The sequence below is a fragment of the Epinephelus lanceolatus genome, chromosome 6 (assembly GCF_041903045.1).
Source record: "Epinephelus lanceolatus isolate andai-2023 chromosome 6, ASM4190304v1, whole genome shotgun sequence".
In the NCBI taxonomy this organism is placed as follows: Eukaryota; Metazoa; Chordata; class Actinopteri; order Perciformes; family Serranidae; genus Epinephelus; species Epinephelus lanceolatus.
The window spans coordinates 40,025,594-40,050,277 of record NC_135739.1 but is presented as its reverse complement, the minus strand read 5'-3'; the positions used below and the strand labels follow the sequence as shown (position 1 = coordinate 40,050,277).

Genomic DNA, 24,684 nt, shown 5'->3' with positions numbered 1-24,684 from the left:
ACCACATGCTCTCACTGAAACTAACTAAGCTCTGCAAATCACATCATCTGTTTGTGTTTGGATGTAGATTTTGCTGCAGATCTTTACATTAAAATCATCACGTTTCTGTTAGATGAGCATTACACCAGCGTGATGTTTCCTTGGTGGTTTTTGGCCGCATTGTTGAGACACGTATCGTGTTTCCAGCTCTCTCTGACAGGCTCTTGGCCTTGTAAACACACAGCGCACATTCTGAGAGATACTTATTGACAGCTTGTACAGAAACGGCCGACTTAATTAGACAGCTCCATCCCTCCCAACAGACGGAAGGTACACAGGCCCTGGATGTAATCAGAGGTCTGTGCCTCATTCTCTGTGGTGGAGAAATTTTTAGAAAATACCTCTAAATCCCAGGTTTGATGCTGAGTAACATAAACTCCAGGCAAGATTATCTAAAAAGCACGTCAGCCTGAACCTCAGTGTAGTTGCAACACAGAACAATTTACCAACATCATACGTCACATGTCATTTCTCATTTGAGTTTCTGATGTCAGGTGCTCAGGTTACTCAAATCTTCTCCACTGCCAGGATCACAAATTTTGGGTGAAAACTTAGAAAACTTATAGAAATCACTCCGTCCACAAAAAGCTGGACTCACCAACAACAGACTCATCCTTTGTTATCCTTTGGTATTATCTGATCAGAGAACAGCTGGGTTGGTACTCATGAGCGTGATCTCAGGATTTCTGGGTTTGGATGTTTGAAAGATTGTAGCTTCCTCCTCCACCTCTGGCCGCCAGCACCGAGCTAAAAGGTTTCAGTCCTGTCTGTCACAGATATGAAACTGATATCAACCCTCCATCATCTAACTACTGGTAAGACAGCAAATAAACTAAACACCAAAATGTGGAAGTAACAGAGCGGTCACTTAGGGAGGAGTGTTAGCACCAGGCTTGCAGCTGTGCACAGGTATTGAAGTGCCAACAAAAACTTAATGAATTCCTTTTTCATTATTAGTTAGGTCATTACATTGCTTGTTTCTACAGTACTTTGACAGCAAGGTGTACATACAGTATGTCTCCATGTAGCTCAATGCAGTGCAAAATAAAGAGTGACATGTTTTTAGAATCTTAGTGAGCCACTTGCATTATTATAAATGTTTTGGTGTTCTGTACACCTTTATGGGTATTAGTTAAGATATCAGTGTATGTGCATAATAGTTACTTGTGTCAGTAACATTGCTGAGGTTGATGATTTCCTCTGATAGGATTTACTAGTGCTGTGCAATTTAAGGTCTGATATTAGCTTGCCCTGGCTAATTTCTGTCAGTAGGCTTTGTCTGCACTATTTTGAGTCTTTTTGTTTGGTGAGGCTCAGCTGCAGGTTGTCAACTGTGTTTTCTGTCTACAAATAATTGTTTGATGTTATGTAATTTATTAATTATGTCTAGATTAATCTCTGAGTGAAACGACTTTAAAGCTCAGGTAGGCAGTTTAATTTGACATCATTGGGCAAAAATCCCGTAGTAATCTCTGAGCATTATCAAATAATTAATTGGACAGTAATTTAAGTGGACAGAGAGAACATTAGACTTCTGCACCTCATCTTGTTTTCACGCTTTAGAAAATAGCCCAAGACAGGAGACTTTGGCCAATCACAGGTTAATTCAGAGAGAGGTCGCTCCTGTTGGCTGTTCTACACATGCAGTTGTATATGAACATCCCTTTGGTAAAAGTCTGATTCAGTGGCAGAGAATCCCTGCAAAGATAGCTGCTATTCCACTATTGGCAAAAACTGCCTACACTGCAAAGCAACCCAAAAAAAGGAAGACAGACTTATCAAAAAGAGAGTCTAAAAGAGTCTGAGAATAAATAAAACAAAATGTCAGTATCGGCTAACTGTTAGAAATGGAGGGAATATGTTGCTAATAGTTTAGCCTTCTGCTAACTGGAGCCAAAGGTGCACGGCTGTGGCTTCATGTCAGGCCCTCGGAAAAGCAGCTCAACCTTGCAGCAAATTTTTCCCAGGTCACTTGTAGTATTGCACCAAAGAAAATCCCTTGCAGTCAAGAAAGCAGTTTCCCCATAGACCATCATTGTGAAATACATGTCTGTAAAACCATGAACAGGACACCTCAAACTGCAAACAAGATAAATTATGAATCTCTCTATTCTGAATTTTTGAGCCTTGTGGTTATATTTGCAAAAATTGACTCAAGCCAAGAAAAGTGGTTTAAAAATCTGTGATGCCATCACAAAGTTAAGTCTATGAAGCGATTACCATGGAAATCAGTCCGGAAGTTAGAAAACTTTTTTGGCATATGTGACAGGTGAATAGCTCCACTGGAATAAATTGGCACCATATTGGCATCCGGTATGTAGTTAATATTAAAATCTATGCTTCATGTTCATGTTTATGTAGCTAATGTTAGCTAGAACCTTGAATCACAGTTTGTGCATGCTCCTCAACAGAGCGCAAAGGCATTTATACTTGGCGCATTCTCCGTTGCAGTATTCGCCACAAAGACGGGGTGGTAGAGAAGAAATACTATAGGAAGTAGTAGAAGCAGGCAAAAAACAGTAGAAGTATAAGCAAGTGGAAAACAATGTAAACAGCAATGATGGCGGTATGAAAAGTATGGATTGCAGAGGAGGAGGAATTGTTATGGTTATGGCTTTTGACCAGACAAAAGCGTTGCAAAAGAAGATGGTTTGTCTGCCCATTACATGTAGCGAGATATCTGACTGGGGCACACAGCCAGCTTGTGAAGCCAATGCAGGCTGTAGATGAAGAGATGCACTTCAGCTAGTCTTCCTTCAAATTCATCCATTTTGAACTCAGCGACACTAGCGTGGCTTGCGAAAAGTTTTAAAATCCTGGAGGTGCGCAACCTTACGAAGCGAGTGCCAGTGCGCGCGGCTGCCGCCAGGTGCGCAATTACGTCATTTATGGCATGCCAACCTTGTGCATTCGCGACTGCATCGAGCATAAACTAGGCTTCACTCCCCGCTGCTGCTAGCATTCCACCCACAGAAGCATTCCACAGTGGTGGTGAGCGAGGCAAAGGGACGGTGGGGTGGCTAACGTTAGCTAGCTAATTCTTGTCTCATTTGTGGTCTGATAACAGAGAGATAGAGGTCATTGCACGGACAGGCTGTGCTGAAAATGACTGTGCTGAAAGCAACTCTACAATGAAATCTGATTGAATAAATCAATGTAAGAGAAACATCGGGTTACTGCATGATGTGTGTGCATATGCCTGTGGTTGTCTGGTGGGAGGAGCTTAGGACAAAGAGGGGGAAGCTGCGGGAGGAGGGTGTGTTTTCAATTTCTGCCCTTTTTTTGGGCTTTTTCAGATTTTTGCCTCCCCCAGCTTTAAGTGCACCTTTACATTATTTAGTCTGAAAGTAGGAGGTGATGGAGATTTAGTGAGTGAAGGTGCTGTCACAGCTGATCTGGTGACAGCTACATAAACAAAGAAGGAAGTGGAGGAAGTTAGTGATTAAGGGACACAGGCATGGAAGGTGACATGGGAGGAGGGGTGCAAAGAAGGAGGGAAGAGTGGAGGAAGGTGTGATCAGGATAATAACAGAGTGTTAGTTACTGTCAGCAGACTGCCCCTCTTCTCCTTCTTTTCATGTCTGACTCCTCACTGTTTTTCTTCTTCTCTTACTGTAACTCCCTCCCTCCTTCACTCAGTCAGGGAGCTGAGAGGACGGCCTCTCACCACCTCAAACCGAAATAGCAGCCTTCTAACATCACTCATATCAGATAACTTCATGATGATCTCAGTATGTCAGAACATCAAGCTGTCCCATCAGACTCAACTGGTTCCAAACAAACTAACCTGGTGTCAGTGTTTCTCTCTGACCCAGTTCAGATCATTTGTCTGTCTCTGGTCATCTGATCTCAACCACTCGGCTGAAAATAAACATGGCTCATCCAAGACAATCTGATCACAAGTTTTCTTACTGAGAATCTCATCTTCTGACCTCATGGGACCACATTCATCAGCAAACACTTAATCATCTGCACACGCTCCACATAGTTTAGCTCTGACAAAAGCTGATTCCTATGGCTGAACAGCTAAATCATGATCTAACATCTGAAGAGCAGGTGGAAGCCATGATGGATGTCAGTGAGGGATACGGTGCGGTAAAACAGTACAGTACAGTACAGTCAAATGATGTAAAATAAGAAATAAAAATTAATGTGATGTTATAGTGGTCAATAAATAAAGTTAGCTCGAAATGTAGCAAAGGTAATAATACAAGAGTCAGGACAATTAATCAGTCAAAGGCTCAAACAAGGAAGATAAACTATAACATACTGAGAGGAGAAACTAAACCAGATGGAGTCTGATTATGAGACAACTTACTATCTATCATATGTGGTTGCAATCTGTCTCAGCAGCAGTTAACATCTGACCCCAAAATAGTTTAACCCTGATGTTAAACCCATCAATAACCATTGGGTAATGTTAGGCATGCCATCTTGATAGTAAGCCCTGTCACTGTGTGTGTGACTGTCCCAGGCACAGTGCTATGGTCCCACAGCAGTAGTCTAATGGTAAACAGAGAGAGACAGGGGGGCTGAGGGAATCAATAAGCTGCACGCAGCTCTACAATGAAATTAGATTTTACTCATTTTAAATGGTCAAATTTGCTGCAAAGTTGCGGTAATTGGACAAAAATACAAGGTCATGGAGAATGCACAGTGATTGGCTGAATTTATGTTAATTTTTGCAATGGCAACATTGCAAAATGCTGGAGGGGCTGAGAAATGGACTGACAAGTGATTTTGCAGAACACTATTTTGTCACAGTCGCAGAAGTTGACCTTTGACCTTTTGGATATAAAATATCATCACTTCATCATTTTATTCTCTGAGACATTTATGTGAAATTTATCATATAAATCCTTGAGTTATGGCCTGAAATGTGCTTGTGAGGTCACAGTGATGTTTGACCACCAAAGTCAAATCAGTTTATCCATCAGTCCAAGTGGACTTATGTGCTGAAGTTGACGAAATTCCCTCAAGGCGTTCCTGAGATATTGCATTCACGAGAATGGGACATATGAACGGGGGGAGGAACAACCTAAAGACAAAATACATCTTGCTACGGCTGTGACCAGTGCACAGGCATACTAAAAAAAATGTTCACATAAAGTAAAAATTAAGCACTGTTTCCACCGAGCAGTATGGTACGGTTGAGTTCACTTCCGTACGCTTTTTTTTCCGTTTCCATTACAAAAAGTTGTGGATGGTACCAACGGAACCATTCCTAACTATTAGCATTTTTTAGTCCCCCCCCCTCTGTTGGAGTACCAAACACACAGATCTGGTACTAAGAGGTGGAGCTGTGAACACTATAGTCCATTGACTGGTCAATAGCAGACGGTCACTCTGCTCAGGGCTGAGTTGTGGCTGGTTTTGAGGCTCATGTAACCACTGTTCATACTGTGGAGAGTTTTATTAGCAAACTGTAACTATAAAATGAAAGGATGAGTCAGAGAAAAAGTAACTTCATTCACTGGGCCGACTGCTGGCATGCTGGCGTGCAGCCTCGTTCTGTGGACGATAAATGAGGTGCAGACTTCCATCTGTGTCACCAATAATGAGGAAATACAGTGACTGATGGACAGAGCAGTGAGTGACAACATCCCCGCCCACATTTAAGGGTGGGTTGCAGTGGAAACACTAATCTGACCTGGGTCTAGGTACCATGTCTGAAGGGTACTCTCCAAAGGGCTCCAAAGGTACCATACCGAAAGCGTTTGGTGTAAATGGGTCTTAAGTTAAATGAAGAGCCAATAGGAAAGCTTTTTAGCCTGAGTGTGACAAGTTCTGTTATGTATGTAAGTAAGTATATGACAACTCTCTCACGTACAACTTGTTTGGCTTGTGACCCTTTAAAAAGTCAAAGTCATTTTTCTTTTTCCATCCTATTTTGTAAACATGTTTTGATTCCTAACTTTGCGACCCCTTTGGGGGATCCTGTCTCTCAGGTTGTGAACCACTGACTTTAAGCTCCACATACAGAGAGTTAAAAAAAAACACAACACAGTAATAAACATGCAAGGCTCCAAGTGAACTGAGCAGTAAATCACAGTGAAGGGTTGTTGTTTTGTCTGATTGCATAACGTGTTTGGCTCAGCAGAGGGAAGCCTCCCAGTCCGAACTCTGGTGTTCTGTCTCCTCCTCTGCTCAGACCTGCAGGGCTGCACTCCCACAGCCCCTCAACACTCCTGACTGAACCGGCTGCATGTGTGGAATGTGAGGCAGGTTTGTGAGGATACTTCTGCTGGTTGAGAGAGAAAGGATAGAAATTCCTTGAATTTTAACTTAAGCCAACAGTACATGTGTCTGTACAGACTACAGATTACACAGAGTTCTGAATCTGGAATGTACTTTGCGAAACCTTTACTCCCTCATGCTGCAGGTGTTCAGCAGCATCCAGTGTTAGTTTTTTAAAGGGCCATACTGCAAGTTTTACACTTCATTCCCACATACAGATTCAAAAGTGGCTGGTCTGTAGTCTGTACCTTTTAGGTATTGAAAATAAACTATATGCTCAGGTCAGGCTGGGCAATAATCTGACTCGACATGATGAAGCACTTAATTTCACGCGTAGTTTTTCTGCAAGTCTTGACAGCCCAAAGATTGAAGTCGCCTCGTAGTAAGTTGGGAAGCCACTGACAGCTATGATTATTTCTTTTCTTGATTTTGTTCTTTACATAAAAATCAAAAAGAGACCAGATAAAGATTAAATAATGGCTTGTAATTTCCACTCGATTAGACTTTGCCTGTAGGTGTTGAGCTGCTGTTAATAAAATTCAACAGTTCCTGTAGATTTTTCACAATAAAAGCCTTAATAGACTATAGGCAATAGAAGGGATTGTACACCCTGAACAACTGTTTTAATTTGAAAATGATTCTGAAACTGAATTTGCAGTAACAGCAAAAAGCAGCAGTAAATTAATGGCCCTGAAACGTCAACAACCCATGGTCAGCAGTCGGTCAATGTCGGCCATCGACGAGCGTCTGTTGCCCTAGTTTTTGCGGTGTGTCCCACACCATTACATTGTCGGCCTTTGTCGAATTGGCATTCAAGATGGCAGAGCCTATCAGTGACATAAATCGTTCTTATTGGCAGTTCAGCTCAGAAACAGAAGTGAGCAAAGCAAACAAACAACTAAACTCGAGGGCGTGAGATTAAAACAAACTTGTCATATTAAGTATGTTGATGTTTTTATCCATTTAGGTCTTTAGCAGAAATGGTTTTAATTCTTTGTGTTATTGTTGGCTAGCGCAGTGTAAATATCGTGTATTCTTTCAGCATTGGCTTGTGTTGTTATTGTGTTAACTGGCTAACCGGCTTCTTGAATCCGTGCTGTCAGTCTTCTGGTTTCCCTTTTGAATGACGAATACAGACTACTGCTGCCTAAAGATGTGGAGCGTTATTTCCTCTCATGCAGACACAGAATGTACTTGCTAGTTGGTTGTTGGCTGTAGGCAACCAAACAGTTGGCCTTTGTCACTGCTAGTTCTTTAATATTGGTTTAGTATGTCTGGGCCTTAAAATGGGTCCTACTTTGTCTCAAATGAAGGTATTTTTCTCTGTTCATTGAAGGTAAATACAGACACGCTTTGATTATTTATAGTAATGGACTACAGTACCCCAAACCACACAGATGGTCATTTAAGTTCAAACTAAAACCGCAAGTTTTTTTGTCCAGAACATTACTAAAATGTACACATATGCAGACACACACACCAGCAGACCACACCCTCCTGTTTGGAGAAGCACTGAGGAGGAATTTCCATGGCCGTTGATCCAGACTCCGGCCCCACCACTCTCTGTCTTTGATCCTGAGCTCCCTCCACCAGCCTCAGTGTGCTGCTTGTCTGTTTGAATCAAGTCATTACAGCTGCACTGTTTGTCTTCTGAACTGCTTTTCTAAGAGAGCGATAATAGACACAGTTATTGTGGATTTATAAGACATATCCTTAGATCTGTCTCCTGTGTGTGTGTGTGTGTGTGTGTGTGTGTGTGTGTGTGTGTGTGTGTGTGCGTGCGCGCTGCATGACCTGCAGGCAGAATTGTAGAGCAGCTCAGTGTGTGTTTTGTACTGGGGGAGGTTAGCGTCTGGATTCATACCTTGTTTTACCTGCTGGAAGCGTGCTCCAACATGTCACACACACCTGCAGGGGGAGGAGGGGATGCATGAATACACACATACACACCCCATACACACGAAAACACACACACACACACAAACACATATGGGTGCTCTTCTTGTGCTCCACCCTGCCTTTAAAAAATACCAGAGGTAAATAGTCAATTGATAGCTTAGTGACTGTTTTACCAGCAATGGCAGGAAGACGTTGGTGCGGTTTGCACACATGCTGACACACACTCACTCACACACACACACACACACCTAGTGAAGCGTCTGTTTTGGAGCATGCTGAAACAGATCAGTCTTTCATACTGAACACGGCAGACTGTGTACCTTTGCTCCCCACTGGTGTTTACCTCCCCTCTCTGCTGCTGCTCTCTGCCACGTCAAATCACTGCCTGGGTGCTTGGCTCGCTCCTCCGGGAGCCTCGCGGCCAAACAGCCTGACTGTGGTCACCCAGCTCTGGGTCTGTGGAGTCAGAAAGAAACTGGCTGGAAGATTCCTACCAACTCACAGCTCAGCTTCATCGGCTGGTATTTTGGCTGCGTCTGACTGTCTGCTGGAGCTCTGCTTTCCGTTGGAAGATAAACGGATGTGTTCAGGTCTATGGAGGCACTCAGACTGAGGACTCCCAATCACCTGACAGTTGAGGAGATACTTGAAGAGTGACTGCTGGAAGTGTTTTGTGTTTGTTTTTTTGTTTTTTATTTATACAGCTGAAAAATGAGTGGATATCTTTATAGAGGAAGGTAAGGCTTTTTGGATGATAACAGCTCTTGTGATGAATCATGGGTGTTGTGAGTGTGTGTAGTGTGTGAACTGTGGTTTTTTGTGTGTACGCATGTGTGGGTGTGCATTCATGAATGTAATGGGAATAGAAAAGCTTCTCTTCTGCACTTAATGCAGATAAATAAAGTAAAAAAGTCATCTTTACCTTGTAATGAAAAGAGGACCTTTGTGCCAGTGTTACATAACGAGGGTTCAGCTCCCACATGTGGTGTTCCTGGATGATGGGCAGCTATTGGCTAAGCTATAGCCTCAGTTGTTTCAAACCAAAAGCCTGAATTATATTTGCTCAGTATGGTCATTTTAACCTCTTCAAGCCTGCCAGACTAAACAATTGGTTCATTATTAATTTTGTCAAAGCCACAGAATGTTAATTCATGTTTAATCTGTTAGAAATGTGTTTAACTCCTTAACTTTCAATATCCTCCTTAAGTGAGCTCAGTGTTCATCTTATCCCACACTTTCTAACAGTATCATAAACTGTATATTGTGTATTGCTTAAGCTCAAGGTAACTGGTATGTTTGGAAACTTTAGGTCTCTGCCACAGTTTCAAAGTAACTTATGTGGTTTTTAACAAACAGCATGAGTTTGTAATCATTGACCCACATAGCTGGTCAGTGAGGTTTGAGGAGTTAAAATACATTAAACCAAATATCTGGAATGTTTCCTTTGGATGTTAAGCTGCAGCCATTTAAAACATAAAGTCTTGAGGTATTATGTCAGTTAATGTAAAGTAGCTAGGACAGGACAGTGACTGAATATTTCAATATTGACGTGGATATAATCAGGACTTAATTATGTGTGTCACTGGTGTGAACATTTTTGGCTAGTTGGTTTGTTTGTTGCTCAATGATCCTTGATGGATTAGGAACACTTACATCTGATCCAGCCTGTTCTCATTCCCAGGTTGTTGAATAGGCTCCTGACACTTTTTCATGTCCATGTGATACCAATGCCAAAAGCACCCTCTGGCGCCTCTGTAGCCCTTTTAACACCAGGTATTAACATGAGTCCTGGTTGATCAGATCACAAGCAGACAGCTCCAAGTAGGCTACAGGTGTAAATGCATCAAATCAATCCTTAACGCATTTTAAGATATGGTCAGTCAGACCACATTTGGGGGTGGTCTGGGCTGCATATGGCCACATTCTTGTGTCCTGGACCACACTGCTGATGTCCTTGCTTATCTGAAGCCCCATTGGAAAATACAACTTTTGTTAATGCAGTTGTGGATGCAGAGCTGAAGGACTGTTTCTGGAGCCACTCTTCTTCTAGTGAGTGGTCAGTTCAACGTCTGCCCACTTAGCAGGAGCTAACACAGCAGCAGCAGCAGCAGCAGCAGCTGTTTAATGGTTCCAACAAACTCACACTGACATCGAAACGGCTCGACTCTGTTGTTAAACCCCTGAAAAACCATGGCAACACATTCTAATGTCAGGTGTAAACAGACAGACTCAGAGCTGTCCACCTGTGATTGGATAACTCAAGGCAAACAATAATATCTGGTGTAAATGGGCTCTATTAGATGCATGGGGCTTTCAGCTAACTCCAGTGTAAACCCATCCATGGCAATACTTGACGCACAGAGCAACTGACCTATAGTATAAAACACAATAGAGTCGGCATAGGGTGGGTTAAACAAACTCAGACTTTCACCCAGGAGACCTCTGTTCATGTTCCATGTGAAACCAAAAGTCATTGCTGTTTAACTTAACTTTTGTCCATCATGTACTTATGTCATACCCAGGATGTATTTATGTCTTATTTTAACCCAAAACATGTTTTTTTGTTGCCTAAACCAAACCACGACAGCTTGACAACATTAACCACGTATAACATTATGTTTCAACCAGGAGAGTTGTGCATCATATATAGACATTGCAGGGTGCTACTCACAGAGACGCCAAGGGTGTCTTCAGTGTCTGTATCACACAGAAGGGCGTGAGAAAGCATCAGTACTGGACTACCTGGGATGATTGGTTAGTGATGAGTGATTAGTGGTGCGTTTAAGTGCAACTGTGTCACAGAAATGACTTTAATGGGACATGTGAGGGGAAAATCATGGATCAAGAAGTTAGCTTTGCTTCTGCTGAAGGCCTTGAACTTCATGGGAGTTATGAAGTGTCCTTTTAGATATCCCAGCCTACTTTAGAGCCCCTTTTCCACTGCACCAAAAACCCACTAACACTCGCTACATCTGGTGTTTTTACGTAATGGTAAAGGTTAGTCACAGGCATGTATCGGCTCTGGCCCTGATCGGCATTAATGAAAACACAACACGCGGGTGAACGTGTGAATGTACCCAAATGCAATGACGTGCCACCACAAAATTCTGTCCGTCTCTGCCCAAGCAGTGCTCAAACATTGATCTAAATAATTTGGCACCAAGTCTGAAAGAGAGACTGAATAAGCAAGAGATAAACAAAAAGATTCAACCACTGTAAAGTTTTCACAGGCTTCCCACACACACTGAAAGGTATCCTTGTCAAAATAATACACAGCTCTGGTCAACTGGCAATGAGAAAGAAGTCTATGTTCTGTTTTTAGTGGGTTCACCACCTACACGCTTTTGTGTTGCAAGTGTCAGTTGCATTAGCTTGTTGAAACATTAGTTAACAGGGAGCTGATTTGGAGAGGTTTGACATGTAGTCACATGAAAGCACAAATGTTGTTCTCACAAAACACACACAGCTGCTGTTAGAGGCCTCCACTGTTGTCTACTCAGCGTCTATCTCACACATTTACTACCATATCATGCAGCTCTGTGCTCCTCCAGCTGTCATCAACAAGTGTTCAGGCCAGCAAGGAGGTCTTGTAGTTACAACTGGCAAACACACACATACTCACACCTAGGTGGTCAAGATGTTGTTAAATCAGAGCATCCACTCATTGCTCTGAAAGCCTTTGATTCCTGTGTTATTCGGGGCTAATTACATTCTCACCCTGATGTGAAGCTCCTTCGTCTGCCTGATCTTCACTTAAGTTAATAAAAAGCCCTTACAGCCTGGCAAGATCTGCTTTAGCTTAATCTGGCTCATTGATTATTCATGAAAGGCTCTGAGGACGTGCTAATGGGGAGAAAATCCGGCCCACATTCCTCTGATCCTAAAAAAATCCTCCTTATTGACTAACTTCGAGCCATGTTGAGACAGTGAATCTCAGAGGCCAAACAGGCTTTTTTTTCTCTTTCAGGTAAAAATATACAACAGAAAAACAACAAACCTTCACTTTACTAACCAGTAAAGTCTTTTCATTGGCTGGACTAACTATTAATGTGAACCTCTGAGCAATAAATAGTCTCAGAAAGCCTCAGAGGGTTTCGTTTGTTAAAGTCTTGACCAATTGGTGGAAGGATTTTGTGGATTCTTCCACTCTCTGTCTTTGTTTACTGTTTCTCAGCTGGTGAGTGATGGCTGTGTGACTTAAAGCATGCGCTGACTCAGTTTCCACCACCAGTGTGTGAGTCTGCCTGCTGTCTCTGACATGTCAGTGGGAACCTTCTGCCCCCCCCCCCCCCCCCCCCCCCCCCCCTCCTCAGCACTGCTCGTCCTGGACTATTTTTGACCCTCTGTGCTTATAGAGAATTTACCACACTTTCAGTGACATGTGACGTAGACGGGACACCAGCAGGTAGGGTATGCTGTAGGTGGGAAGATGGTTCATTAGAATAAGTGTGGACAAACAGGTTTCACTGCAGGAATAAGCAGCAGTGTGTGTGGTTAGTGGCTGGTGAAGACACATGGGACTGTTGAGTCTGAGGGAACTGGGCTGATAGCTGTGTCTTGTTTCAGGCACTGTGGTGCAGAGAAACGGGCCAGGCCGAAGAGCATCGGACCTATGATGGGCAAGTACATATCCCACATTTATCTAATATTCTGATGGTTTACTCTTTGTTGATAGGTAGAAAATTCATGTCTCTACCAATGTGTTCTTTGTCTGTTGTGTCACACTGAGTGGACTTTACTGGTTTATTTTTCCAGGAAGAAAACATTATTAACACCTCAAAACAATTTACCGCCCTCGGCCTGATACATGCTCCCGTGTTGACTAATAATCTGTTTTTAGGAGCAACAGTGTGTTGCCACTGTGAGTCTATGAATGACCAAGTGTGTTAGTAATAGCCACCGCCCCTTTAATAGGTGTGTGTGCTTTCGTACTTGTGATGACTTTGGCTACATCTAAACGGTACAGCAGGTAAAATGTTTCTTGATATTATTTTTTGGGCAACTCTTAATTTTACAGGTTCTGTTATTGCCTTGTACAGTAATCTCCTCAGATATATACTTAAAAGAACTGCGTAATTTGGTAGTAATAGTAGATGAATTAGAAAATATTTTGTACCAGCAGTACCTTCTCATTTATCTGCACATTTAAGAAAGGACCAAGAAATAAAGTATTTTTTATTAGTTATTTTGGGTTCATGCTACTTTCTTTAAAGAACATAAAGTTTTAATAAGTGTGAAAACTGCCAGAGAAGTATTCAAACCCAAGTAAATGCTAGTATTGTTCATCTAGCCTACTGTTTACAGATTAAAAGACTCTTTGGGTTGCACTGGCAATTCATCTGAATTCATTTATTGGAAGGACCAAGGGAGCACTTTCCCCAATAATTAGAAGGCAATTGCATCATGCTTTTCAGGAGCAAGAGGAAATTTGTACAAAACTGTGGGATCTGTAAAAATAAAGTGATACCCATTTAATTCTTTTCACCTCCTATGTGTGAAATTAGTGTTTTTATTAAAATAAGACATTTTTAATAACATATTACTGATGTCTGATTTGTGCTGCCTTGGTCTTGAGTTAAAATTGTTCAAATATGCTCATTTGCTTTGTTTCTGAGATGTTCAGGTGGATATCAATCTCATGTCTATGTGTTTGTTATGAAGTTGGAGTTGGGATGTGTTTAGTCTAGCTTAGCATAAAGACTGGAAACAGGTGGAAATGGTTAGCCTGGCTCTGCCCAAAGTTAAAAAATTCACCGACTGTGCCAACCCTTCTAGAGGTCACTGATTAACCAACACATTCTCACTCTGACCTTGTCACAAAATGACATTTGGTCATGGAGTTTCCACATCGACATATGACATGCAAGGTACCCTGGTTGCCTTGGTTGTTGACATTCTGGTATGCTATGTCAACTTCAGCCTGTTACATGCATTGGGGGGGGGGGGGGGGGGGGGAATGACTGCAGTGATGTGTGTGTCAACTTGCTGTTGGAGAGATAAGAGAGCAAGAAAGTAGCATCTGTAGTAGTGGTGGAAAATGAGTATTGAAACTGTTTCAAATATTCTGAATCAATATATATCAATAAATCAACATTTTTGACACTAGTTTGGACAAAGGGAACACATTATCTCAATAAAGGGTCCTGACAAGTATGGTAACACAAAGTATCACTGTGTGTGTGTGTTTGCATGGTTGTACCAGTGCGTCATTCATACATTATCAGTGTTGTGTAAGACTTTGTACCCAGGCCTGCTGCAGGCCTCCATCCAGAATACCCTCCACCTTTATGCTACAGAGCAGCTTTTTAATAATATTTAATGTGCAGCAATTTTAAGAAACCGTCAGAAATCTGTGCTCTGCCAAAGCTGTCTTGATTACACCCCTCGGGATCTGGCACTCCACCACCCCCACCTCTATTCTACAGTGAACCAACTGGCCCTGCTTTTAAAGGAATAAAATGCAAACTATTGTACAAATCCCTCCTGTGTGGAGTTTTCTGGGAACGCTCCTGGCCTTTTAGAGACGATAAGTTTGACTTTGAGACGTCTTAAGACCTCTGGAAGTGTTTCAGCTGGACGGGCATATACCATGTCGGTTCTGTGTGTGTGTGTGTGTGTGTATGTGTGTGTGTGTGTGTGGACACGGCCCATATATTCAGGTTTAATAGGGTTATAATGAGACGAAGGCTGATCAGGACGTCTCAGAGATGAAGCTCAGAAAGCCCAGGGTGTTTATATTTCAGCTCTGTTCTGTTTGACTGATGATTCCCAGCAACAGTGGAACTATTTAAAATGGAGGTACTCAGGATTTATGAGGATTTTTAAATAGTGTCGTTAACAGATGAAATGCATTTATCGAAAATGTCCACTAGACAAATTTGTTATGTCTCTGCTTTTCTGAAAATGCTGCTGATCTTCCATTTAAAAAAATATGTTGACTAAACAATTTTTACTCAAGGTTCACATATTACCTTCTTCTCAGGCTTTCAACCGAACCACATGGCCTTCATCAGCAAGGAAGTTTAGAATGACATTTCAAGCTCCATTTATGAGCCAGGAGAAGTACTAAACATGCCCGGAATAATAGAAACATTGATATCTAAAGCTCGAAGACATTTAAGCAACTTTTACTGGCTGAAGAAGACCATGTGAATTTGTCAAAGGCTGAGTGGAGGTTGGGTTGTCAGCTGCTGCTGTCAACCTCAATATGACTTTATTGGGTCTGTTGCATCAGGCTTTTTCATGGTCACAGATCAGGGGTCAGAGGTCAGATTCAGATGCAATGACAGAATCCCTGAATATGTAAGGAATTTGTAGTTAATTATTTATAAGTTGAGAAACTGATTACTTTATTATTCTCCCTCTAATTCTGAAAGCAAACCAACATGCATGTCTCTACTGATGAAGACAACCAATCATTTAAGAAAGAACAACTTGCACGACAAACACTTTGCAAAAGATTGCGATATTGCACTTTGAATATAGGAACAACGTATTAGATTACTTTCTTTCTGCAGGAATGATTTTGTCTGCTGAAAACTCTCTGGCCAATCAGACAGAGCCCTTGCCGTTAGGGAATTGACTGGTCAGAATCTGCACACATGCAAGTGAGGATTATTAGATTAGTGCTGCTGTTTTACTCTGCATGGTTGAAGGAGGAAATTGTGACAAGATGAGTGCAGACAAAAGTATGAGTGCCAGAAAGGAACTGGTGCTTAAAAAAGTTAGCCATCTGGCAATATTTTGGATACAGAAGAGACAACGTGGCATAAGCACAGATATGTAAAATGAATACACCTAAATATGTTGCAAGTAATATATTTATCACAATATTCAACAGCGTTATCTCATATTCTCCTCGTATCTTGCAGCCCTATTTTATAACAATACTTTTTTCATTGTTGCCTGTCCCACAATCACTCTCCTATCAAACAGCATGTAAAAGCGACATGAACCACTCTGCTGTTAATGACATATATCTGAATTATCCTAGTTTGTAAAATACAGTGGAAACAAAAGGAAGAACCTTATAACAAAGCATCACAAAGTTCTTAAAAACCCATGCCATGGGAAGCCAAAGTTACAGGTTGTTTCAGTATTGCCTTTAAAAATATCTTGAAATGATCTCCTTCCTTTTTCTATCCGTGCAGATTTCTCATGTGATGAAACGGACAAAGGCCCACCAGTACAGATGCACAGCCTCAGAGAGTTTGAACAGGTAAGGATGTGCTCTGATTTAAGCTGTGGTCTCACCTTGAGAGTCACATGATGCACGCAGTGTGATAAGGTCTAAGAGTTTGATGCTGCAGTTCTCATGTGATGAGAAGAGGTGCTGGCTAAATAAGTTATTGCAACATAAACTAAAAGAGCTGCTTGAAAAAAACTTTTGTGGAAATGATGTTCCATTGACGTAGTGCTGTGTGTCAGAGATGTCCAGGCTTGTTTCTGCTCTGTGGTAATCACTATGTAGGTATGTTTGGGAAGATGATGTGGCAACTTAAACTCTGCGTGAGTCAAGGATTCTCCTCCTTTCACGCTAACTCTCCACAGTTATTGTGTCTCTTATAGATGCTGTAACACTGTTTCTCTCATTATGTACACACATACATGGATAATAAGGATGTTGCAACTCCAGATTTTCCTCCTTTTGCCCCTGGTCCTGATCCAGGTCATTAAACATCAAGTATCTGCCAATACCAAATCCCTATCTGATATACATATTTCCCATATACAGTAATACAGCTGCACAGTCCATATTTAGAGGTCTATGTTTAAATGGAAAGATGTGTTTTACAGCTGAAGAGCTCTGCTTTAATTCAAAGCCTGTCTGGTCACATTACAGTAGTTGTTGTCAGTGGATATGATCGACTGAAGGCCAGGGCACAGTGGGTTACAGCGAACAATGGATGGAAAAATGATCACATTAAAACTGTGCTGACTTCAGGTTGTCCCTCTGTCAACAGTGGTTATTGAGCTGTTCCAAAAGTGCTCGTTCAAATGGATTTATTTATATGTCAACCTTTCAGAAATGTCGCTGACTTATATTTTTCTGTTTCAGTTATTTAACTGCACTAGAAAATTGCGCCTTGATTACTGTTTCCCTTAGTTACTGGATGGCATTTATGACCCACGATTGCATTACAGCCATCTGACGACAGAAACAGAAAGAGATGTCAATGACGACATCTGTGTTGTGTTATTGGACAGATTTACTGTGCTGTTCATCAGACTGCTCTATATCATGGCTATGATTGGACCATTAGGTTGTTTCCTAACAGCCTTTACCCCTAAAAGACCAGAAAAAGAGGAAATTTAAAGCATTTTTCTGCAGTTTTGTTGTTTTAGTGTGGACACACACTTCAGTAGAACTATAGTCTGAAATTGAAAAACACATGTATGACATCATTTCCTTTTGACAACTAAACAGCTATTTCAAAAGTCTCCATACTGCTGTGTGTATGGCTGGTAGTAAATATGATCAAAGCTAATGGCTTTCACAAAGACAGAATCAAACATAAAAAGGAGATATATGAATACATAAATGAAACCCACATATGCAGACATATTTTCAGAAGTTGGAATCAAGCATTCTGTGTGACAAGCCAGCTAAATAACGTCTGCTTGGTTTTAACAGAGAGGATGAGAGGCGTAGTTTTCCCCCTTGTTCTGAGCCAGAGTAATGGATTCTGGGAGCTTTGCCAGATGCATTATGGATCTGATATAACTCTGGAGGTGCTTGCTGCAATTACCCTGTTCCCCTTTTAGTGAAGGACAGAGCTATGGAGGAGGGAGGCGCTGGTTTTAGTAATGCTGAATTAATGTGGAGAGTTTGGGTTGTATTGGGGAAAAGGTCAAATGATATGAAATATGAAACTCCAGCAGGATGAGATCAAATCCACTTGTTCCTGTAGAACAAACTGCCTGATTGATTCTGAGACACAGAAAGCAGCGGCAGGAAAACAACAGACAGTATTTTTTCACCTAAAGGCCATTCTGGTTTTTTAAACAGGTGGCAATTTATAGAATAAAGGGGAAATATTTTAAAGGCTTTGCATCACACCTCATTTTACTCCACTTTAACTCCTCCTTTGCAAACTTTGGCTTGGTCTATAAACAGTATGTGAATGTCCTTAAGGGTTTGCTCAGTGCCTACTAACCAAATAAGGACCTGTTGTATTGCTGCAGAGTGGCTACAGCCTTTCTCTACAAGATGGACACTGATCTGTATCTCTCGCTATTTTTTATGTAGGTGTATAATAAATCCCCCTGTCCAGAGGGGCTATGTACCTGTGCATACTCACCACAACACCTCTGCCAAAGATGCATGCAACCTGCAGTGAGGGGTTGCAGAAAGCTTCATTTTAAGGAGTTACAAGCCAGAAAGTTGAGAAACCTGTATTATAGCATACTGTTTAGATAAAGACTTGTCACCCACAAGTAATACATATGGGAGAAAATTAAGGCCTTGGCCTGCAGACATGATATAATTTGACCTTTGAATCATAATGTTCTGACATGTTACTCAAAAATAGGTTTAGGATTTTGGTTTTAGTTGTTGCATGTGTATATAAAGCTAAAATCCGTAACTTTCCACATTTCTTTCTGCAGCATTGAGATATACCATACATCATTTTGAGACTACAGTAAAGATGGCAGAGCTGCTGAGGAAAAATGATTTACTCCCACATGTGGTAACCTGCTGTTAATGTAAATCAGCCGGTACAGTGTGCCATATGCAACTGTGCTGGTATTGCACATTTTTTATGCTTGAATGGACTTGACTGGTTTTTTCAACCTGGACAGTTGTGACATTTTAATAACTGTTTAATTGTGGAGAACGTCCCTGGCTTGGTTTGTGTGATATTTTACTATGATGATTTATACATTAAAAACAATGTGGATAGTTTTAAAGGTGCTATAGGCAACATTCAGAGCATATCTGGGATTAAAGGCTCAGACATACCTTCCGCATCGAACATCTGCAGACAGCTGCGGACATACAAATGCACTCGCAGTGCCATTAATAGTACAACTGCGGGTCTGCGTCAGCCCCCAGCAGTAAACAGAGGGCTGGGAGGTGAGCTTACGTCCTCCTACTGCCACGATGCTGATAGGTCCAGAGTGAATATCTGTTGAATGTCCAACTTTTCCATGGTGTAGCTGACCCAGCTAGCTTTAGCAAGGTTTTGTGGACTGGACTGGAGCGAGGACAAAGAGATGGTAAATTGTAATTGGAGCATTTGTTTTTGGTGTGCTTGGTATGCATACAGTCTGAGGGTTGAAAAAGACACAGAGGGCTGCAAAGGCGCTTGCATGGACCTTCGTGGACATGGGTAGATGACAGTGGCGATTGCTCTAAGACTGCAAGGGAATCTCAGCTTCCCCTAAAATGTCAAAAAATAAGTGGTCAAATATGTACTGTTGTGTTTACATTTCATTGACTAAATATGCGCTAGAATGCGTTCAACTTTTGTTCAGAATCAGCTACTTATCACAGGTCACTGACGCGACTTTCTTCTCATTCATTCCCGTAGTGTCACAGTGCATTAAACAGTGGAAGCTCAGCATCCAAAGACTTCAACGGGGAAGCATAGAGTGGGTTGTTCCACTGCAGCGAAACTAGACAGTCATTGGATAAATGCTCGGTTTTGTCCCGCCCATCGGACGCTCAGCGTCTCTGGGGGTCTATGGGGCAGTGGGCTGGCCTCGGCTGGCCTGGACGCTGGGCTTCTGCATGATGATTGGATGATCTGTCTGAGGCTGAATCCCTTTTTGATTGACAACGAAATGAGCGAATCAGCGATCTTGAAATATAAACCACCACCGGAGCGTTTTTCAAGTTTCATTCCGTTGTTCCGAGCTGATCTGGAGACTTTTCCAATCCTCTTAGTGACTTTTTCTTTGTTAAAAATGACTAGCGACAAATCTAGCATCTTTTTCTGGTGTTATTGGAGACTGTACTCGTGTTTGGAGACTCTGACTTCTGTCGCTCTGCAGTTGTCCCCAACGAGCAGCGGGTGCTGCTGTGAGCCCCTCCACCATCCCAAAGCACTCACAGGCGGTCACACTAGCCTCGCGCAGCAGTCCCAGCTAGCAAGCGAGCTAGCAAGCTGCACATAATGGCAGACAATTTGAATATAGTCGACCGGATTTTGGCGAAGCCATTTGATAGTCTTCCTTACGAGGAGAAACTTAGAGTTAAACAGCAGGGCAGATCAACACCTCAGATTGATTTGGTGCAAAGGATGGGGAAAAGTAACAGGTCTTTTCACCCATCTGAAAATCTTTGAGTTGTGTTTCTCTGTGGTTCTATGGCATGAGTGTGGTTGAAAAACAGCTTCAATTAAATGCTCCTTATATAAGTTACTGCCTCGCTACAATATGACAACTTTTATGATGTAAACTTAAAGTGAGCTTCCCCTGTTTGAAAGACCAGCAGCTGCCACTGGTAGATGACAACATTTACACCATGCAGCCCAAAGTAGGCCCTCACAGATGCAGAAATTATGAATGAGCCCTAAGAGCCTGGTCCAGAGCTGACAGAACCTGCAGTGTTAGCCTGGGTGAGAATGGTGAGCATTATGCTTCTGCGCCAAAGTGGCACAGTGGTGAGTAGCTAGCCAGTGGGATGTGCAATTGTTTTTCCAATCTTGTCACATACTAGGTGGAACATGCACAGAAAAAAAAAAACAATGTAAGAGGGATAAACGTACAGGGACTCATATGCACTAACATGCATGCATGGCCAGACCATTAAAACAAAGAACAGAGAAGCTCGGATTACAACACACACAGATTTGATCCATTTCATTTTTTCCTTTCTCTGCTCAGGAAGCAGTCATTCCACTATAGCAAAAAGTTGTTTGCTGCTATATTAATGTTCTGAATGTTGTATAAAGTCCCTTTAAGTGGGTAAAATGCATCTTGAACTGGTATAAAAGCTTGAAGAATAAAGTTTTGTATTTTCAGAATGAAGAAATATTTCCCCTGCAGCCATACGAGCAGAGGCAGAAAGCTGAACTTTAAGCTTGCTGGTTGGAGGCTACAATTTAGTGTGCGGGCAGGTTTTCTTTGAAGTTTTCCTCTGACTATCCCACTGAGGGATGAAGGGATGAGTCATGCTATATGCAGACGTACAGCACAGACGGCAGACTGGGAGGCAACCTAAACACCGGCTTTGTATGGAGGGATGATGGGAAATGGACTGAGATTGCTGATGTTGTGTGTTTGAATTACAGACGATGTGTTGCAGACCTGCAAAAATCCTTTATAAAGCAACAGACCAGTGTTTTTACACGTTTCACACCATTTACCACAAATCATTCTTTAAATTATTGCTGCTCAGTGGTCCAAAGAATGTTGCAGCGTTTTTACATGTTGGGATGTTTTTTCCCACCTTTGATACAGCCACTAATGTCCTTGTATTTTACTGCAGCTTGACATCCTACAGTACAGAGGCATGAAACCTGCTTTTCTAACCTCATTCATAATGGAAATCGTGTCTGAGCTTTGTTTGAAGTTATTTTCTTGTTGCATAGTGACAGATTCATTTGAAAGTCTGCACGAATACCACGCACACACACACAGCTCATTAGCTCACAAGCTAGTGTCTTTCAAGCACTGTGACTATTTTACAAGCTGAGTCTAATAGCCCTTATCCTGGATTAACATCTCGGAATTCAGACATTTTGTTTGTTTAGGTGTTCATAAAAAATGTCATGAGGTCAGTGTTGAAAACACAAACATACCAGTTGGTAGATAATCTTCTTAGAAACTTTTAATGTGGAAAAAACATCTTCAGGCATTTTAAAACAGCAAATAACTAACTAACTAAATAAATAAATAAACATAATGCAGGATTTCTTTAACACTCACTGACCAGGGGCATTGTATTTGGGGGAAAAGTGGGACTGATTACTCAGGGGCCCAATGAGAAGGGGGCTCTTGAAAAGCATGGATGGTTTTGTTTGCATTTTTTTTAACTATGGCACTTTAATAAGTGCTATAACTAATTAAAATTAATGAGTCAGTTGAAAGAATAAACTTATTGTAAAAAATAGTGGAAACTCTCTGAAGCCCCTATCAGGGGGGCCCAAAGTGTCAGAGGGCCCCCTGGCCTTTGCCACTTAAATTGACCACAAAGAGATGCAAAGAAACTGCAAAGAGACACAAAATAACTACAGAAAGGTCAAAACAAACATAAAGAGACATAAAATGACCAAATAAGATACAAAAAGTCCCTCAAACAGCCACAAATCACCAAAAAAAAAGGCAAAACCACCTCAAAGTCTGTGTGACTTAACCCCTTTATAGGAGAGTTGTAAGGGCCTTTAGCATATCTGTGCCCAGGGGCCCATTGTCTTACAATCCACTCATACATCTAGTGATGAGGAAGCAGATCTGAAACTCTTCCTGTGTGCCAAGGGAGTAGGACAGCTACAGTAGCCAATGAGAAAATGTTAAAACGCAAATGGCTGTATCTAGAGCCAGTGTTTGATTTGTCCATCCAGGGATACTGTAGCACAACATGGCAGACTTTGTAGAAGAGGATCTGCTTCATATAGCATGGCTTATGGCTGAATATTATATACTGTTTCTGTCAATAGATGCCTCTAAATCCTTCACACTGGACCTTTAAGTAATAAAACCACATCATTAGTTTTTCTATAATACTGTGTAGCTTCAGTCTAGCCTCAGCAGCACTGAGCACACTGCTGTTGAATAGTGCACCTGCCCCTGGGTCGTTTTTGATTTTATGTAGTCTTTTTTATTAACTTTATTGTGAGAAATGTCTCACTGTACAAACACCTGACATTGTTTTTTTTCCTGCCCAAAAGGTACCTATAAGGTTTCGCAATCACCCACTAAGTTTGCATCCTCAACAATGTTCCCACTAAAAATTATAATTGTGTCATGTCAGGGATCGGCACCACTATTCTTTGTGAATTGACAAGAGTGGGTGATGACATTTTGGCGCACTATATTGTGAAAGACTCTGGGAATTCCTTGCAAAGCAGATGATGACTGTATTTATGAACCTCTGCCATTGCAGAGTCTGTCTGTCTCCAACAAATGTTCCATGTCCGTAACCTTTGAAATACAAATTCCACTTTGCAAGAACTCCTTGGAAGTTTTGCACTTCTTTCCCCCTCTTTTAGATCAAGTATTGTGGAGGCTGCATTGGAAGCTGTTAATTTAAGTTTTCAGAGCATTTGGTGTGCAAATTCAAGAGATGCTTCTAGCTTTCAACTGGATGTGGTTGTTTGACTGTGAGGAGGATGTTAGGTCTTAGTCATATCTGCACCTTTTCTCCTGTGAGAATGTGTCACAAAACACAGATGTGGCACCTGAATTCCCCAGGCAAAACTAATCCAGTGAAAAACAGGGCTTTTAAAACCTAAAACACAAACACGATGTGACTGTGCTTTAAATTTGGAAAGAGAGAAAACTGACAGGAAACAATATTAAACCTGCACTGTGAGATTTTCAAGCCACAGTTCACAATGTGATTTATCTGATTTCCATCAGCGGGGCCAGAGTATTTACAGTTCAGATTCTCAAACTATAACAAAAGGAAACAACTGATTTTCAATATCGAGCCGAGACATAACAGTCAGGGTCTTGTCTGAAAATGTTCCACATTCTGATGGAGCAGATTAAAGTTTGTTGACCTTCCTTTGCCACTGTAGTTTTACATTAAGTTTTTCTGACAGTAGTAGCGTATGTTGGTCCTCTCATCTTAATAGAGCAGTCTGGATTATTGAATACAGGTTATGGCTCTGTGTGTGTGTGTGTGTGTGTGTGTGTACAGTTTGTCCTCTCTCCACATTTGCGTCAGTTTAAAGAATCAATCCTCCACCAGGCTGGTTGGAAGAAACATGAACCTGCCAGAGCCGCGTTTGTAACTGTCAAACATCCACGCTCTGCAGCCCTGAGGTTTTCAAAAAAAAGGAAAAATCACCCAATCAAAATGCCCCTTTCTCAAATGGCCTTTATTAGTCCGCAGGAGAAATTGAAAGCACATGGCTGCCTATAAATGTGAATTCAAACCGACCACAGAGACACTTAGATTGATAGAAGAAGGGGGAGGATTGCGTATAATTTTGGCCATTAAAACCTCAGGACAAATTAGGGCTGTTAATCTGTTATTTTGCCCTCGGTCTCAGTGTTCACTTCTAAAAAAGCCACATACGCTATGAAAGGTCTGTCAGAGTTGGATTACCATTACCAGAGTGGCAGTAATGGAGCGTATTCAGTATTGTATAGAGACCAAAACGCAGAAAGAACACCCGATCCTGCAGCTGACAGCAGGGCTGAAGTGAGCATGTGATTAAAATGGCACATTTCTTTTAATTCCCTTTATCTCCACAGTCTTTTATCTCCTCCTCGCTTCTTGTGCTCCCCTAGTTTTTGTTGTGGCATTTGAAAATAGGTCAGAATACTGTGCGTGCATGTGTGTGTGTTCAACCCTCAAGCTGTTGGCTTTGATTCATTGCTTCATGTAGCTGA

At 41.6% G+C, this 24,684-nt stretch overlaps 1 protein-coding gene across 6 annotated transcripts in view; it reads left to right on the top strand.

Moving 5' to 3' along the window:
- Positions 1-24,684, top strand: part of pde4dip (phosphodiesterase 4D interacting protein) — a 120,012-nt gene that overhangs the window by 2,435 nt on the left and 92,893 nt on the right. The window contains exons 1-3 of one of the 6 annotated variants that reach the window (XM_033622642.2): positions 8,535-8,912; positions 12,742-12,794; positions 16,326-16,393. In XM_033622642.2, coding sequence (XP_033478533.1) covers positions 8,887-8,912; positions 12,742-12,794; positions 16,326-16,393 — 147 coding nt within the window. In that variant the 5' untranslated portion in view covers positions 8,535-8,886. Of the gene's footprint in view, positions 1-8,534; positions 8,913-12,741; positions 12,799-16,325; positions 16,394-24,684 lie in introns of those variants that run through there. The other 5 variants (XM_078169054.1, XM_033622643.2, XM_033622644.2 and 2 more) reach the window with 5 other exon arrangements.